Raw genomic sequence first — 17882 nt, forward strand, 5'->3', positions numbered from 1 at the left:
CCTGCCCCCCAGCCTTCCAGGGTCTTATAAGAGATCCTCAGGCTCTCAAAAAAAAAAAAAAACCACGTGCGAGGATGTGGCACCTGGCCCAGCAGTGGACCTGTGGCAGGTGTTCACTAGTTAGCTCTGGAGTGAATGAGTGGGGCAGGTACTGGTCTAGACAGGTAGGGCCTGTGAGCATTTCTAGATGGCAGATCCTACTCTTGCCACCCAGGGGCCATTCTACATAAAACTAAGCTTTTGGGACCCCTTCGTGATGTCACTGCACTCCTTGGGGGCACAATATGACAACCACTTCAGAGGTTGTTCAATGATAAACTCTGGTGTCAAAGTTGAACAGAACCTCAGAAGTCAGATCCAAACTCCACTATACAGATGAAGAACTGAGGCCTGGAGTGGTTGGGTAATTTTGCAAGTTAGTGGTAGTACCAGCATCAGAGCCCAGCAGGAATCCCAGCCCAGGGCTCTCCTTCAGGTCCAGGCAAGCTCCTCGCTACCCTGGGTGCAGAGATACTGCCATGGGTGGCAAAAGCCAAAGGTCTCCCATCAGGCTGGGGTCTCCCAGGGCAAGGGTTATGTCTCCTCTCTTGGACTGCAGGCTCTCCTGGGACAGGGGTTGTGTCTCCTCCACCACCCTGGGGACTTCTATTAGGTTAGGGCCCAGAAGTTCACTTAACAGACCCCTTACTGTGTGTCAATCATTGTGGATAGACAGATGAACAGGGCTGGGCATGCTCTCTACAAAGGCTCAGAGTCTGACAGTCCCTTTCCTTACCCCCATCCCCAGCCTCACAGGGTGCGGAGTGCAAAGTAGAGGAGGAGGATGGTGTGGGGCCAGGCAGGGCCTGGGAACTCCGTGGGCTGCCCACAGCCAGGATAGCTCCTTGTCCTCTCTAAGTCCCAGAGGGACACTCACTGTCAGGGTGGAGGAAACTCTCACCAGCTGCAGACAACACTGCACTGGGGCCTTGGGGGAGGGGCCAAAGGGCTGATCCTCAGCCCAGTCTCAGAACCATGAACCCCCACCTTGGGTGACCCTCACCCCATTGCCTGGCTGCTGAGTGTGGTTGCTGGGTGTGTGCACCAGTGTTCCAACCCACTCAAGCCAGGTCTGGACTTGTGAAAAACTGGGACTGAAAGCATGCTTCAGCCAGGAGGTGTTTGCATTCCTTCCCACTCTTCCTCTCAGAAGTCTAGACAGCGGTTCTGTCTGTTGTGTCTGCCAGTTACTAAGTGCCTGAGACAGGCCATTTGTGAGGGAACTGTAGCCCCCTGAGGGTGAGTGCCTCCCCAACCCTCCCCTTAGCTTGAGAGGCTGGCAGCTGTTTCCCTCCCATAAGATAAGGCTAGTGTAGGTGAGGAGAGGCCTGGGGTCAGAGGAAAGGGTTCAATCCAGTCCCATATTTTCCTTCATAACCAAGGAAAAGCCCATCCCATCTCTAGGTCTCCTCTTCCTCATCTGTGAAATGGGAACACTCAGATACCCTTTCCCTACCCACCAGCAAGGACAGAATCAGGAGAGCCCACTTTCCTCCAAGAGGTGGATTGTATCTGGCCTCAGGAAAGGAGAGAAGCTGGCGGAGGGCCTGGGATAGTATTCATGGGGACTCCTGGCTACTCCCTCTATCTCCTCCTCCTCTTCCTGTCCGGTCCCTGGGGCAGAGGGTCCAGGATATTTCTGGCTGCCTCCTCCAGGCCTCTGACTTCTCAGGCTCACACAAGTCATTCCCCACATCCCAGCCCTGCTTTGATGGAGTAAACTGGGTGAGAGTTCCTTGGCAGGAACTCATGTTGGGTCTGCAGATTCATACATGGGGGATCCATACATGGGGATCTGTTCATGTGTGTGTCTTAGTGGGACGAGAAGTCTCCCCACTCGCTTTCCAACTCTGACTTTGTCATTATGAGCCATTCCATTCTCTTGAAAAAAGCTTTCAGTCAAATATCTCCTGAATAGCAGCAGTTAGCATCCTACACACATCTGTGCCTCAGTTTCCCCACCTGTATGAGGCAGTAGCAGAAGATAACCAAGCTCCCTTCCACCTGATATTTTGGAAACCAGACTCTTAGCTGGTCACCTAGGAAAGTTATTTGCAATGGAAAAAGTGCCCCAGGGTGGGCAGCAGGAGGCCTGTGGCTGTCTGTCCCAAGCTACAGGACCCTGGGCAATCCTCTTTCTGATCCTCCACTGTAAATGAGGAGGTTGACATGTGAGCCTAAAGTTGCTTCCAACTGTGACCTCCTGGCATGAGCTGCTACCCAGAATTTGTACACAGAGAGGCAGCAGAGCACAGAGGTCAGGGGCACATACCCTAGAGTTAGGCTGGCTGCACTACCAGTCCCTGCTTTGCCACTCTCTGGTCATGTGACCTCGGGCATGTGACTAAACCTTTTGGTGCCTCAGTCTCCCCATCTATGAAATTAATCATATCTTATAGTGTTGCTATAAGCAATAAATGGATAGTATCTAATAAATGAGGGGAAATAATAGTATTTACTCATAGTGTTATTGCAAGGATAGGAGTTAAAGTGCTTACAAAAATGCCTAACACATAGTACAATTTAAGTGTTAGCTATTATTCCAAGAAGCCTTTCTCTTTCCCACCCACAGACAAACGATCCCCTCATCAGCCCCATTTTCCTTTTCCCAAGGTCTGGATGTACACACAGCAATGCAGGAGTAGGGAGTAGCAGGTGGGGAACAACATAAGTTTCCCATTCCCATGGGAAGTATTCCATTCAGGGGCTAACTGAACACTCACCTGCTACCTTCCCATTTTTACAGAGAAGAAAACCAAGGCTCAAAAAGAGATTGGACTAGCCCAGAGTCAGGGGCAGAGGAACAGGCCAAGTTAGAACCTGCCCTGGCTCCCAGCCTGGCCCACTCTATTTGCTCTACCTCCGGCTCTCTAGTGCCCAGTGGATGTGGTGGCGATCTAGGTATTAATCTTGTCCCTGCTTCTTCCCAGCCAAATGACTTCAGACGAATCATGTAAATTCAGCCTCATTCCAAACACTTTAGGCTAATTGTTCCACTATCATGAAATATGTGTTATTATTGGCTGCATTCTGAGGAAACAGAGGGTCACGGTAAAGGTACTTACTCAAAGACATATGGTTGCTTTAATGTCAGTTAAATGGAGTATCTTTGTAGGCAGCCCTCACAGTGCCCTGCAAGCAACTGGTGCTCGGTATATGGTCACTTTTACTATTTCTTATAAGGAAGTGAGTGACCCTGCAGGTCTCCAGATGCCCTCAGGGCCCGTGGCCATCCAGCCTGCCTGCCACATGACATGAGCGGTACTATCTTTAGCCAGGGAGATATTTATATCCCCGAGGGAAGTTCTGTCCTCTACGGGGGAGCCCGAGAGTCAGTGGCCTCTGAATCCAGTCCCCAAGCGGCGGCCCCCGCCCCTTCCTCTAGCCATGCCGCGGGGCCCGGAGGCCACGGTGCAGGTGTGGGTGGGCGGCCAGCTCTTCCAGGCAGAGCAGGACCTGCTAGTGGAGCACTGCGGCTTCTTCCGCGGCCTCTTCCGCTCGGGCATGCGGGAGGCGCGCGCGGCCGAGGTGCGCCTGGGCACGCTGAGCGCCGACGGCTTCCGCACCACGTTGCAGGTGCTGCGCGGCGAGCGGCCCGTGCTGGCTGCGGCCGACGAGCTGCTGCAGGCGGTGGAGTGCGCTGCCTTCCTGCAGGCGCCGGCGCTGGCGCGCTACCTGGAGCACAGCCTCACGTCGGACAACTGCGCGATACTGTGCGACGCGGCTGCCGCCTTCGGCCTGCAAGACGTGTTCCACAGCGCCGCGCTCTTCATCCGCGACGGCGCGCGCGAGCTGGCGGCCGAACTGGCTCTGCCCGAGGCCCGCGCCTACGTGGCGGCGCTGCAGCCCAGCAGCTACGTGGCCGTGAGCACGCACACGCCCGCACCCGGCTTCCTGGAGGACGCGTCGCGCACAGTGTGCTACCTGGACGAGGAGGAGGACGCGTGGCGCACGCTAGTCACTCTGCCCCTGGAGGCCAGCACGCTGCTGGCAGGCGTAGCCACGCTGGACAACAAGCTTTACATCGTGGGGGGCGTGCGGGGCGCCAGCAAGGAGGTGGTGGAGCTGGGCTTCTGCTACGATCCCGACGGCGGCACCTGGCGCGAATTCCCCAGCCCACATCAGCCGCGCTACGACACGGCGCTGGCCGGCTTTGACGGCCGCCTCTACGCGATCGGCGGCGAGTTCCAGAGGATGCCCATGAGCTCCGTGGAGCGCTATGACCCGGTGGCGGAATGCTGGAGCTTTGTGGCTGACCTGCCGCAGCCGGCTGCAGGCCCGCCCTGTGCGCAGGCGTGTGGCCGCCTCTTCGTGTGTCTGTGGCGGCCGGCTGCCACCACGGCCGTGGTGGAGTACACAGTGCGGGCAGATACCTGGCTGCCCGTGGCCGAACTGCGGCGTCCACAGAGCTACGGCCACTGCATGGTGGCCCACCGCGACAGTCTCTATGTGGTGCGCAACGGCCCTTCCGACGACTTCCTACACTGCGCCATCGACTGCCTCAACCTGGCCACGGGCCAGTGGACGGCGCTTCCTGGCCAGTTCGTCAACAGCAAGGGAGCGCTCTTCACGGCCGTGGTGCGTGGCGACACAGTCTACACCGTCAACCGCATGTTCACGATGCTCTATGCCATCGAGGGCGGCACCTGGCGGCTGCTCAGGGAGAAGGCCGGCTTCCCGCGGCCGGGCTCCTTGCAGACCTTTCTCCTGAGGCTGCCTTCTGGCGCCCCAGGGCCTGTGGCCTCGACAACGCCAGAACTGTGAGCCCCAGAAGCCCTGGGTCACAGTTTGGAGGAGTACCAAGAGACTTCCCTGAGCCATGGCTGAATCTGTGAAGCTGGCCTTGGGAGCTGCTGGGAACTTCTCTCTCCCTGGTTCAGCTGTCTGGCTGGGTCTTGTTCCTCTGGTGGTGTGAACATGTCGGAGAAGCTCAGAGCAACGACGATGCTGGGGCCTGAGCCCTCAAATTACTTGGGCTCTGCTGAGAGCTGGTGGGTCACAGTGTCAGTGGAAGGGGTGGGGAGGTAGGATTTCAGTAATCTAGGCTTGCGTGTGAATGGGCCAGTAATTGAGCGTGACTAGGAGCTGGTTAAGTGATGTTAATCAAACTGCCAATCATCAGGCACCTATCATATGCCCAACACAGTGCTAAGCCTAGTGTAGTTGCTGGACAGGGGTCCACGAGGCTTAGAATTTAGCCTAGGACAATAGAAGATTTACACACACTTGTCTTAATCCACAGAGGTATGAAGGCAACATACAAAACAACAAAAATCCCACAATATAATAAAACAAAGTACTGAAGAAATCAGGGCAAAGGGAATTGGTGAGAGGGTAGGGGGAAGGAAAAACATGTAATTCCAGGAAGGATGACAGGATACAAACTGTATGAAGAAGACAGGTGGCATAATTAGCTGCTGAAAGGGGAGGTTTAGACAGCGGAGATGGTGAGAGCTCAGGAGAGAGAGATGGGGGAAGTCTGGAGCAGGTAGGAAGAGGCTCCTTGAGCCCCGCCGCTAAGGCAGAGAAGCTTCGATGGACGTATGGAGGGAGGAGGGGACGCTAGGTCCACTTGAAGAGACAATAGCTGAGCTGCACCTGGAGTGAGGCCTCTGAGAGGGAAAAGGCTGCTCACACCCCCTTACAGGATGTAGACCCCCAGGGGAGAACCTAGTTGTAAGCCCCTTGCCCCCTCTCTTTGTTGCTGTCACCCCAGGGACAGTGGGCTACTAACTTCCGTGACTTCAGGTATGAGCCCATCTCAGCAGGGCCAACTGCCTCATCTTCCTGCCCCACATTCTGCAGGTTATTCTCTCCTCCCAGCCTCTGCGCCTGCCATTCCCTGAGCCTGGCATGCCATTCCTCTTCCTTTCTCTCTTTGGCTCTGTACCCACTTCCTCTGTGTAGAGTTAGTGGTTCCTGACCTTGGCATTGCTCACTGGACCCCTGACTGACATCATTCTGTGTGTGTGTGTGCGTTGTGTGTGTGTGTGCACACGTGTGCACGCAGCCTTGCACATATGCAGATAGCAAGGACAGAGATCACATTGTGATGTTAAATGTGTGGGTTGAGAGGGGGGCCCTTTCTCATCTAGTGAATAAAGTGATGAGGTCCTGAAAGAATCCAGGCTCTAGAGGCCACTAGTTAGGGACCTGGTGTTAGATGAGGACTCTTGTGCTGGTTTCCAGTCAGATGCACACCCAGTCCTCCAGCTTCTCCATGCCCCTGGGCAGACTGCTCCGAGTGGTCCTCCAGGACCCACGGGAAATCCTGGCCTCATCACAAGTGGGGACTGCAGCACCAGCATGGCACCTGGTGGGCATGGAGCCTAGGGTCAGGCTGCTCCCAGCTTTCTTTTTTCCTGACTGTCCCACGCCCTGGAGAAGGCTGTCCTCAGAAGCCCAGGACCTTCCAGCCCTGGCATAGCCTAATCTGATGAGTCATAACCGTCCATCCTGACTTTTGCATCCTGTGAACGACATGCAAAGTACTCTGGCATCCAGCTTCCTGTGCCAGCCCTGCTTCAGTCCTGGGAGGTGGGAAGCTTTTCTCTGTGGCAAATGATTAGGTGAGGCTTAGAGGCCGAGTAACTAGCAAAGCCCCTCACTTCTTGGTTCTGTCAATAGGGGAAGCAGAAGAATGGTAAAGCTGGTTCAAAGGAGATTTGGGGAGAGATTTGTATGTTTAGTTGGAAAAGCTATTCTGAAATAAGTTTGCTAAGGTAGAGATGAAGCTGGTTAATGTTTTATAGGACAATAAAACCATAACTTTTTTGGTTCTCCACTGGACTAAAACGCTTTGCATCTTCACATACATGTACAGACCTATTTGTACATGCAGATGTGTAAGTTAACATGTAACATGGCAGAGTCAGGACCCTAATCAGTAGTAAATAGTGAAACAAAGGTATATTCCCCTGGAGAATTAAATAGCTTAGCTGTTCAACTCTGCTCCAAAATGACATTGAAAAGCGATGCAGACCTCCTCCTGCCTATTTCCAAATTATGGACAATTTTTAAAAATAGTACAGAGAGCTCTCCCCTTGCTCACTCCTCCTGACCACTCGAGACTGAACACCCTAAGAACTGGAATCTCGGGGCCCATCAGCCCATCTGCTCTCTCAACCCCTAGGGCTCTGTGCTTGCGGGCTTTTGCACCTGGCTGCATGGGTCAACCCAGATGGGGCCTGCTGGCTCCTGGGGTTTGGTGGTTCCTTGATCCAAAGCAGCCCTTTCTGAGATGTCTTTTGTGCATAATTGTAACACAGCGTTCACAAAGAGCCTTCCCACAGTTGACTTATTTACATTTTGTAAAACTTCTAAGTGGTAGGCATCTTGCCAACACCCTCACTCTCCTATTAAAGGAAAACACCCAAAACCCCAAAACACCCAAAGGTCATGGATGGTGAAGGCACAACTAGGAAGCAGCAGAGCCTGGCTTTGAACCCAGGACCATGTGCTTGTTTTCTCTTGCTGCCTTCCTGCTTGGCTGACATTCGGAAATGGACCAAGTGTTTCTGCCAGGCTCCTTAACACTCCCCACCCTGGTACCCTGCTCTCTGAACCTCCTCTTTTTGGGGTTCATCTGCTTCCCTGGCCCCAGCCCTTTCCTTCCTCTTCCTGCAGTGGGAAGATTACCATGGGTTCTCCTTCCCTAGGATGTATTTGGGAAGTGAACAGCCCTCTTCAGGAGGGTGTTAATGACTGGCTAAGTCCCGGGGGCAAGGTCTCGCTGTCAGATTCTCTGTCCTCACAGAAGTGTGGGGGTGGTTTTCATAATCCAGCCCACCTGCTCCTCTGGCCTCACGGGTCAACCTCGGCTCTCCCTCCCGCAGCCCACCACCCTCAGCAGTGATGGGTAGGACGCCTGATTTGCAGATGAGGAAGCCAGCAGAAACCTGAAATGAGTCATCCAGAGTCACATAGCCAGCCAGGTGGCAGAGCAGGGACCTGGAACCAAGACTTGGGATTCTCAGCCTCCCATACCCTGGGGAGACACACACACACACACACACACACACACACTCTCTCTCTCTCTCTCTCTCTCTGCCTCTCATACCCTGGGGAGACACACACACACACACACACCACCCCCACACCACCCCCCAGCAGCAAGAAGCATTTTCCTGAACTTCCATGACAACCCTGAGCCCAGCTCTCTGGAGCTTTCTCCAGTCTTCCACAAACTTTCTCCTTGACCCTGGCTCTGGATGCTCTGCCACTCTTCCCCTGGCCTTATTACTGTCCCGGGCACATTCCCACCTCAGAGCCTTTGCAGGGTGCCCCTCTGTCAGGTACACCCTCTCATTTAGCCACGTGGCTCGCTCCCCACCTACAGGCCTTTGCTCAGACATCGCTTTCATTCCGAGGCCTTTCCTGACCACTGTACTTCAAATCTCCCTCCCCCTTCTCTGCACTGCCTTTTCCTGGTTTATTTTCCTCCACTACATCTCGAATCATCTACTAGGCAATATTTCTACTTTTTTGGTGTCTGTTTTCTCCTACTAAAACTTGAGCTCCCTGAGGGCAGAGATTTTTGTCTGTATTCACTGCTGTTTCACCAAGACCCAGAACAGTGATTAGAACATGGTAGGAGCTTAATAAATGCCTATGAATGAATGAATAGTGCTCAATGGATGTTGAAAGAATGAATGGATGAATTGATCAAAGAAAAACCCGTAGAGAGAGGCTGTCGAATTTCGGATGAGAGGGGTATCATTTCTGGCAGGGGTTGGGATGGGCAGGTGACTAGAGGATGTGATGAGCTGTGGGGTCCACAGCAAATCCTGGGAGGAGTGAGATCTGAGAATGGCAGCAGCTCATAGGTCACATCTCTGCTTTCCATGGAGCAGAGGAGACTAGAACTGGAAGCTCTAACCATGCTATGAAGAATTGCTCCTCTTGGCGGTGGAAAATGCACAAGGCCAGTCTGTTTATTTTCCTTTTCTGCAGCTTGGCCTCTTTTCATCCTAATTGCTTTGTTTCAAGTTGCTGTCACTTCCCAGGAACAGCAGCAAGTTAACTGTGCTAGTGGGAGACACAGCTGTCAGCAGACAGGCCCCCTCTGAGGATGCCGATCCTGGGACTCGTCCCAGCAGGGGCCTCTGTGGCCCTCGTGACTGCCCCGGCTGGAGCGGGGATTCTACCCCAGCCACACAAAGACGGGGGCTGTCTGTCTGGCATCTCACCAGCTAACAGCAGGTAAAGGGGGGCTTTTGGCCACAGGGTCTTGGAGCAGGGTATTAGCATCTCGTCCAACCCCTCTTTTTCCACACAGGAAAGGGAAGTCAAGGGGGACAAGTATCTCACCTGGAGACACACTTACTACAATGCAGCTCAAACCTGCATCTCTAGAATCCTCTTCCCGTTACACTGTGCTGCATCTCTTGTGCTGTCTCCAGGACACCGGTAAGGGACATTCCCCACAATGACCCGTCAGGCCTGCTCTTCCTGATTTCATGCCTCCATCCTTATTTTCTCCAGTAAGGCTCACCCATCTGGTGTTCCTTCCTGTCAGCACTCTGCTTTCATTCAACAGAGAGAGACAAAGGAGTTAATCTCTAATGGTGGCATTTGAGCACCTGGGCCCTTCACATCTCTCTCATGTACACACAGTGTGGACAACTGTAAGGGTGGCCTGAAGCCATTGGCCCGGTATGCTTCTCTTCCCAGTAACATGTTTTCCTTCTAACAAGGGCTTCCATAAATGTGCCTAACCCCACAGCACTGATTAGCCACGGGGATTTCAGGTGCTCAGACAGGGAGCTAGCGCTGCAGTGGGGTGGAAACAGGGGCTGAGGATCTTGTAGGCACCACTCTGCAGAAAGTCAGCCAGTTTTGGAGTCAAACCCCAGCTCTGTCAGTAACTGCCTCTGACCACAGGGAAGGGACTTCACTTTGCTGAAATGAATGTCTTAGCTCTAAACAGAGAGGATAATTCCTGCCCTGGAGGATTATTATGAGAGTGAAACGAGAACCTCAGAGCAGCATACCCTATGCTCACCTTCCACATTCCTTTCCCTGCCCTGTCTGGAGACCCGTTCTGTGAGGCAGGCATGGTTGTGTGAGCTGAGCACGGTCTTGTGGTCTGGGCACTTGCCACCCGGTGAGGAAGCAGGATGACAGATGGACAAGCATCGGCTTTGGCGTCAGGGGACCCGGGTTCACATTCCAGCTGCATCACTTGCCCGCTGGGTCATGTTGGGCAAGCTGGGTTTCTTTATAAAATGGTGATGATGATGATGATGAGTCACTGTGCAGACTGTGTGAAGTGCCTGTAGCCCTCCCAGGGGGAGAAGGGAGGGAGATTGGAGCTGGAGTGTGAAGATCTTGAATGCCAGGCTGAGGACTTGGGCTTTATTCTGTAGGAAGTGAGAAGCCACAGCCAGTGTTTGGGGTGGTCAGTATGGAAGACGGGTACCATGCTTGCTGGATTCCAGTAGCAGACCCCTCACCTTGCCCTGTGACCACAGCTCCTGTCTGCCTGCTGGATCCGCTCTCCCTTCTTCTCCACGCCCCGGGGGGCTGCCCTATTGGGGTATATCACTGGGCTCTCTTGACTCTGGCTCCTAGTGGGGGCCACCAGCAGAATGGGAGGGGTGGGGAGGAGTGGGCGGTCAGGGGACTTTGTTCCCGGCCCCTCCCTGCAGGGCTGCCTCACACTGACGTTTTTTCCACCACTGACTGGAGTCACAGCTCCAGTCAGGTGGCCCTTCCCAGTCTCCAGGGTGTGGTGGCCACCCCTCTGCCCTCCTCCAGTCCTAAGAGGGGCAAGAGCCCCAATGTCACTGGCCTTGCACTTATCCCTGTGGTTGCTTTCCACCCTTTGTAAATAGCCTCTGTGCTCAACTTCTCTAATGACCCGATTTGAGTGTGCCATCTCTTTCCTGCTAAGATTCGTGCCCTGTTCCCCCTGGGCCTCGTCTCCCTGGGCATCTGTCACTAAGTGGTTAGGTTCGGGTACAGCAAAGGATACTGGAAAACGTCCACCTCAGTGCCTCGGCCTGATTGCACAATGATGGGAACCAGAGGAACATCTTACCAGAAGGGGTGGTGCCTCGCTGTCCGGAAGCTAGGGCCTTGACTCCCAGGCCACTTGAATTTGAGGGGAAAAAAGTGACCTTTAGAAGCCCTCTGAGGAGTGGCTGGGAATGGAAACAGAACCAGATTCACTGAGCCCCAGGAAGCACAGCTTCTGCCGCGCCCTCCCAAGTGGGGGACAGGCAGGTCTGGAGCCCCAGTCTAGGGGCTGGGTCTCTTCTGCTACGACCAGACCTGACCTTTACCAGGTTTAACCATAAGGGAGCCCTGGAGACCCTCATCCAGGCCCAGCCCTGCCACCCATTTGCTGGGTGATGTTGGGCTCGCTGTACTACCTCTCTGAGCCTCACTTCGTGTCTGTCATTGAAGAAGACAGCTTGACACACAGGTGGGCCGTGTAGTCAGGTGAGGGAACGTGTGTACAGGCCTGTGGTGAAGGATGCTGGGATGGTCCTGCTTCTAGCACCGACTTTCTGGATTCTAACCGAGCTTGAGCACTTTCTGACCACGTCAGCCGTTCACCTCTCTGAGCCTCAGGTGGCATCTGTCCATGCAGGCTGTTGGTAGGTGAGTGAGATAACCCACAGAGGGAGCTTGGCACCATGCCAGGCCACAGCAAGTGTCAGGAAACCAGGACCCTCTCCACTGCCAGGTGAGAGCAGAGGATTATCTTGAAAGTAGGAGTTGATCTGATTTCAGATAGAGAAGGCAGTTAGTGACTAAGGGTGGGGCCAGGAGCTCCGAGGAAGGGCTGTTGCCCTTGAAAGCATCTCCCAAAGGAGCACATCACAGGAGTTATGAGCCAACATGGATGTCTGTCCCCTTCACGGGGCACTTATGCACATAATACCAGGAGCCACAGGATCTCTTCTTCACTCCAGTCCTGGCCCTGTGCTCCCTCCAGGCTGTGCAGGGCTAGGAAGGGGGGCCAGCTGCCACTGTCCTCTGAAGTCCCTGCACCAATAGTCATCCCAAGTACTCATGGCCTCCTTAATACTTGGTGGTGAGTGTGGTGCCTGGCAATTTGGTGAAATCTCCCTTCCTTCCTTCCTTCCTTCCTTCCTTCCTTCCTTCCTTCCTTCCTTCCTTCCTTCCTCCCTCCCTCCCTCCCTCCCTCCCTCCCTCCCTCCCTCCCTTCCTTCCTTCCCTCTTCATTCAGCAAACACTTCGGAGCACCTCTTCTAGCCACAAGCTGTGCCAGGCACTGGGGACAGAGAGTCAAACCAGGTTTGGTCCTTGCCCACAGGGCTCACAGTGGCATGAAGGAGGCAGACCCACTGGCAGTTACAGGAACACAAGGTAAGTTCCCTGATGGACATAAGTGCCCTCAGGGAAAACCAAACTTCAAGCCTCGGCCTTTCCCTCATCCTGCTTTAGGACCTCTCTGTAGGTTCAAGAGGTGACAGACACGCTCTCTGCCTTTACTCGTGTTCTCTTACTGCGTCCAGCAAAGTACTTGGGTTGTCAGCGAGGGAAACCACATTTGTCTCAGTTAAGGAGCACAGGACTCTCCTGGAAGGACTCCAGGTAGCTCCAGGCTTCCTCAGAAGGCCCGAGCCCCTGGCTGGGCGAGGGCAGGAGCCAAGCAGCTGAAGGACCTGCGGCAGCGGCGGCTGCTTACAGTCCGCCTGAGGACATGGCCAGAACGAGGATGCTCAGGATTCCAGGGCCACATGCCAGAGCTGGCCTGGCCCTGTGTGGGGGACATGTGCCCACCCCTGGTCAGGGGAGAACAGGGCACTTTGAAAGCACATGAAGATGGCCCACACCCGGGAAGATAATGCCTCCAAGTTCAGTGGGTGTCACTTAGCAAAGGGGAATGGCCCCTACGGGGTGGCCAGAAAACAGTGAGCACTGTGGTCTCCCTTCCGTCACCCCTGTTAGCTCCACTGTATCGATTCTGTTGCCTCCTCACTGCAGCATCAAGTCCAGACCCCTCAAGAACCAGCCACAGCTGTCCAAGCATCCTGAGGGGCTCGCCATCCCCCATCCCGCCTCAGGCGGCCTCATGCCCGGGGACTGCTGCCTGGAATGTCCTTCCTCTTCTTCTCCAGGTGAAGAACTCCTGACCACCCTGACAGGCCCAGCCCAACTCTGTCCCCTCCTAGGAGGCGCCTGTGCCGCCCTGAGGCCGGTCCCTCGGCCTGGCCCGTGCTCCTGCGAGGAGTCTCACCTCTGCCTGGAGGCTGCCCTCCCTGCACCAGAACTGGTGGCTCGTGAGCTTTCTGTCCCCATGGTGGAGCCCCAGATGCCTCTCCCTAGATCGCCCCTCCTCCTTGTGCCCAGCAAGGTTCTGTGGAGGTTCATGGACTTGCGTCGCTGCTGAGGGTATCAGAGTCTGTGACTAAGCCCTGTCCTGGGTCCCCGGCCCCCCACGCCCCGGCTTCCATCCTTCTGCCCTCGCCGAGCGCCTAGTTAATGTCACTGCTCAGCCTGAAAACATTTTCTTAATGACAGAAATAAATAAATAAATAAAACCAGAGGTTCCAAACCTTGAACAGTGAAACAGCCGATGACGCTGTGTGGGCGACTTCCCAGAGGACACAGAGCATACGTCTCCTGGGTGGAGGCCTTATAAGGACAGGTTCAGGAGGCGAGTGGGCAGGAGGCAGGGCCACCCGCCAGGAAGGAGGAGGTTGGGGCAGGGGCGGGTGCCCCACCACTGGGCTGGGAGTGGAGCCAGCAGGGGTGCTGGCTGGGACCCAGTTCCACAGGGGGAGTTGGCAAAGCACCACGTCCGGAGTCCCTCGTCAGGCCAAAGCCTGCCTGTCCTTCTGCCTTTACCGCCATTGTCATGAGCACAGGCGCTGACCTGCTCTCAACCACTGCTATGCCCAGCCTAGTACTGGGAGGCCTCTCACCCCAGGAGAGGCCATTTCTCACTCTTCTTCCCACCTCCCTCCACCCCTGGGCCCAGCAGGGCCTGGTCCCCAGCTGGAATGCAACAAAGCTGTGTTGGGGGGAAGAGTTAGTAAGTGAACTGTTCTCTGGTGTTGGTTTTGGCTCATCAGCTGGGCTGTCGCACCTGGAACACGGAGGCAGCCTCTCAGAGGAACCAGCGAGGGCTGGATGCGTGGTAGATGCTTAACGACGGATTTGGGGCTCACGTGGTGGGGTGGGCCCTGCCCTTGAGTATTTGAGCGGTCAGTTCTTGTCCCGCTCAGGATCACCCTTTCCCAGCATCAAAGCCTACTTGCTCCACAACTCCTCCAGACACAGGAATGCCTGCGGCAGGGGTTTCTCTCCCTCTAAGGACTGCGTAAAAGAGGGTTTCTGGGAGAGTCTTGGTAGTTGAGTCATTCCTGTGCCCCAGCACGCCTGGGAACAAAGCGCCGGCCACTAGGATGGAGGGTGAGGGGAGGTGTGAACCAGGAGGCCCTGCGCTGAGGGAGGGGCTCTGGAAGCCTCCCAGCCTTCATTAGAACAGACTTCCCAGAGCTTCCGAGAGCCCCAAATCCTCCTCGCCAGGAGTCTTACAAGAGACGGAATAGATGGTAGCAACATGAAGAACGGGAAGGGCCACCCCTTCCCTTTGCCAGCTTTTACTGGGCCTAAATCCCCATCATTTATGTGCCAGTGTTCATGAGTTGAGTGGCCCTCTCCCTAAAGCCTCTTAAGAGGCAAAGAGTGCTCCCTGCAGAGGCCAACAAAGTTTTCTAATCACCAGATAAGACAGGAGAACAGAGCAGCTAGAGGTCAGGCCTGGGAGAGGGGCTGGAAGTGTGGAACGAAGGGGCTAAGAGGGGAGGAGAGTGGGGAGAGGAAGCCCCTGACTTTTTCACTTGATCCTTGAAGGCTGTGAGCCTAGGGTGCGTCCCCGCCACCATCCTGAGTGGGAGGGTCAGGCCTGAGAGGAGGCTCTGGCAGCCCCTCAGCTGGCGCTGCTCCAGGTGCCAGGAGAATGTTGTCAGCTGCAGAAGGTTGACAGAGTTTGAAGCAAGAGCCCCAGCAGCTCCCACCAGAGGCTAGAGAGTAGAGACAGCTGTGTCTGTCGAGCCTGGTGAGGCCCAGCATTGCCTAAGACCCTGACCTCGGGGTAAGGCCTGCTTTGCTGTCATTCTGTTCCAAAACAGGGGTGTCCCTTTTACAAAGAGCAATGCAAAACACAACAAAACCATGACTGCCTGAAATTCCACCATGTATTATTTGGGGTTAAGCATTGCCTCTCTGGGGTAGGTTGAATGATGCCCAAGTCCAAATCCCTGGAATCATGTTACCTTGCATGGTAAAAGGGAATTTGCAGATGGGATTAAGGATTTTGAAGTGGGAGATTATCCTGGGTTATCCAGGGGGGCCCAGTGTAATCACAAAGGTCCCGATGAGGAGGAGGCAAAAGGGTCAACTAGGTAGAGGGCAATGTGCACATCTCCCTGGGAAGAGAACACACAAAGAACTTGGAATTTCAGCCTGAAATAGTTTCTGAGATGTCCCCTTCCCTGTCCAAGTCAGGAGGCCGTCTTCAACTTATTGGCACTGGGCCTCTGAGGGAACATGGTGGTGACACACAAGAGACAGAGTGTAAGGAGACAAGTGAGAGCAAGGCCTGTGGCAGAACTTGCTTCACTCTGCATCCTTGGGCCAGGCTTTGGTTCGCCACCTGGTACCCTGACTCCCATCCCTCTGGCCTCCTCTCTAAGGGTCATCTTGCCTAGACCCTGCCTTTAGGTAGCTCAGTAAGTCATCTGCTGCTGTTTCAAGCAGCACGTGGGCCACCTGACCCTTATTATTAGCTGTAGAGGTTGACCTTCACCCAGGTGGCACTCCCAGAATCCTCTGCTCTGGCCACCTTCTTAAATCCTATTGATCAGAGAGACTGAGTCACTGTGGAAGAGGTTCTCGCAGGTTTTCTAAGATTGATTATTAATACTGGAGATTTTTTAACCATAACAGTGACGAAGAGGATGATCAGAGTAAAGATAGTAGTGATTATAAAACAAGACAGGGTATAAATATGTATAAAAAAATAAAATAGCTATTAGATACCATGACATAAACTCTCTGGGCACTATCGTGTTCTATCATCCCAACTGGAAAGCTTTGGCATCCATATTTTGTTGATAAAGAATTGAGGCACAGAGAGGTTATGTGACTTTCAAAAAGTCACACAGCTAGTTAGTGATAGCATAGGGCTGTAGTTTCAGCCCAGATCTGACTTCAGAGTCCATGCCTTTATCACACTATTCTACATCCTGATAATTTAAACTAACAGTGTGAGCATTGATGCTTCATTTTTAGCTAAGCAATAGTTTTCTAGGGATGGGAAGGTTTGGGGCAGGAGGGAGAAGGAGAGGAGTGGCATGGGGGAAGGACTTGCAACACGGATGAGCGGCCTGCCAACTAGTTGCCTCTAAGCAAGGGGACTTAATAAAGTGGCAGACTGAGGCCAGATTATCTTAATCAAAACATAAATAGTTTTGAATTTAACACTGCATCTTAGAAAGTGAACTTCTTTTCTAAGTGCAGTTTTATTTTTGACCAACTTTATGCCATATTGCTGATTTTTCTCAAATAGTTTTGCATTGCCTGCAAGTTAGTCAAAGCAAATTTTAAGACCAAACAATATTTTAAAAGTGATTTCAAGTTGACAGGCATTGAGGCTTAGTGGGAAGGGCCACAGGAGACCTGGGTTCTAGTCCCAAACTTGCTATTTCAGCCTGTGTGGCCTGCAGAAGTCTTCACTCCAAGTTCAAATGAGGTGTCTGGGTTGAAGCCATGAGAAACATGAAAGGTTTTGTTTGTTTTTTTATAGGCCTCAGCTCCAGGTCCAGCCCTGCTGGCTGGGTAGAAGGGGCTGAGAGGTTGTGATTCTATGGTAATAGCTACAGGTCTTTACACAGGGCTAGCTGGGGAGGGCAGGGACCCCAGCATCTTGGCTTCTGACCTCTGTTTGCCGGAGTCACTGGTGGCTCTGGCAACTGATTTGCTCTATCCCTGGGGGCTTCCAGAGGGTAAGCCAGGGGTGACTGGAGATGATTCATCCTAAAGTGCCCACTGCTCAAATGCACTGTCAGAGCAGAAGAGAGCCCGGATTGGCTGGTCCTGAGGGTCACACACTGGCCAGGGGCCCATTACACTGAGCAAGAATCCCCAGAGATACTGGCATAAAAACAGACACATAGATTCAATGGAACAGATTAGAAAGACCGGAAATAAATGCAGGCTTATATGGTCAATTAATTTAGGACAAAGGAGCCAAGAATATACAATGGGAGAAAAGACAGTCTCTTCAATAAATGGCATTGTGAAAACTAGACAGCCACATGCAGAAGAATGAAACTGGATCACTATATTACACCAGACACAAAACTCAACCAAAATGGATTAAATACCTGAAACATAAAACTCCTAGAAGAAACACTGGTGATGGTGATGAATTTTTAAATCTGACACCAAGAGCAACAAAAGCAAAAATAAGTGGGGCTACATCAAACGAAAAATTTTCTGCACAGCAAAGAACACCATCAACAAAATGAAACAGCAATCTACTGAATGGGAGAAAATGTTTGCAAATCATATATATGATAAGGGGCTAATATCCAAAATATATAAAGAACTCATAGAACTCAACAGCAAAAAAATATTAAAAATGGGCAGAACATCTAAATAGACATTTTTCCAAAGAAGACATACAAAGGCCAACAGGTTCATGAAAAGATGTTCCAAATCATTAATCATCAGGGAAATACAAATTAAAACTAAAATGAGATATCATCTCACACCTGTTAGAATGGCTATTATGGAAGTGACAAGAAATAACAAGTATTGGTGAGGATGTGGAGAAAAGGGAGCCCTTGTGCAGTGTT

At 53.2% G+C, this 17882-nt stretch overlaps 1 protein-coding gene across 5 annotated transcripts; it reads left to right on the forward strand.

The window, feature by feature from the left end:
* Positions 1 to 2460: 2460 nt before the first annotated feature.
* Positions 2461 to 13563, forward strand: KBTBD13 (kelch repeat and BTB domain containing 13). Of its 5 annotated transcripts, none has more exons than XM_057488892.1 (4): positions 2461 to 5034; positions 9317 to 9447; positions 12239 to 12378; positions 13134 to 13563. In XM_057488892.1, the coding sequence occupies exon 1, from the start codon at positions 3427 to 3429 to the stop codon at positions 4801 to 4803; it is 1377 nt and encodes a 458-aa protein (XP_057344875.1). In that variant the 5' UTR covers positions 2461 to 3426; the 3' UTR covers positions 4804 to 5034; positions 9317 to 9447; positions 12239 to 12378; positions 13134 to 13563. The 5 variants fall into 5 exon arrangements, 2 of the variants coding, with proteins under 2 accessions (XP_057344875.1, XP_057344876.1); XR_008992633.1 differs by lacking the exon at positions 2461 to 5034 and adding an exon at positions 9170 to 9240; XR_005033989.2 differs by lacking the exons at positions 2461 to 5034; positions 9317 to 9447 and adding an exon at positions 10140 to 11484.
* Positions 13564 to 17882: the final 4319 nt, after the last annotated feature.

Source organism: Manis pentadactyla, chromosome 11, assembly GCF_030020395.1.
Source record: "Manis pentadactyla isolate mManPen7 chromosome 11, mManPen7.hap1, whole genome shotgun sequence".
NCBI lineage: Eukaryota > Metazoa > Chordata > Mammalia > Pholidota > Manidae > Manis > Manis pentadactyla.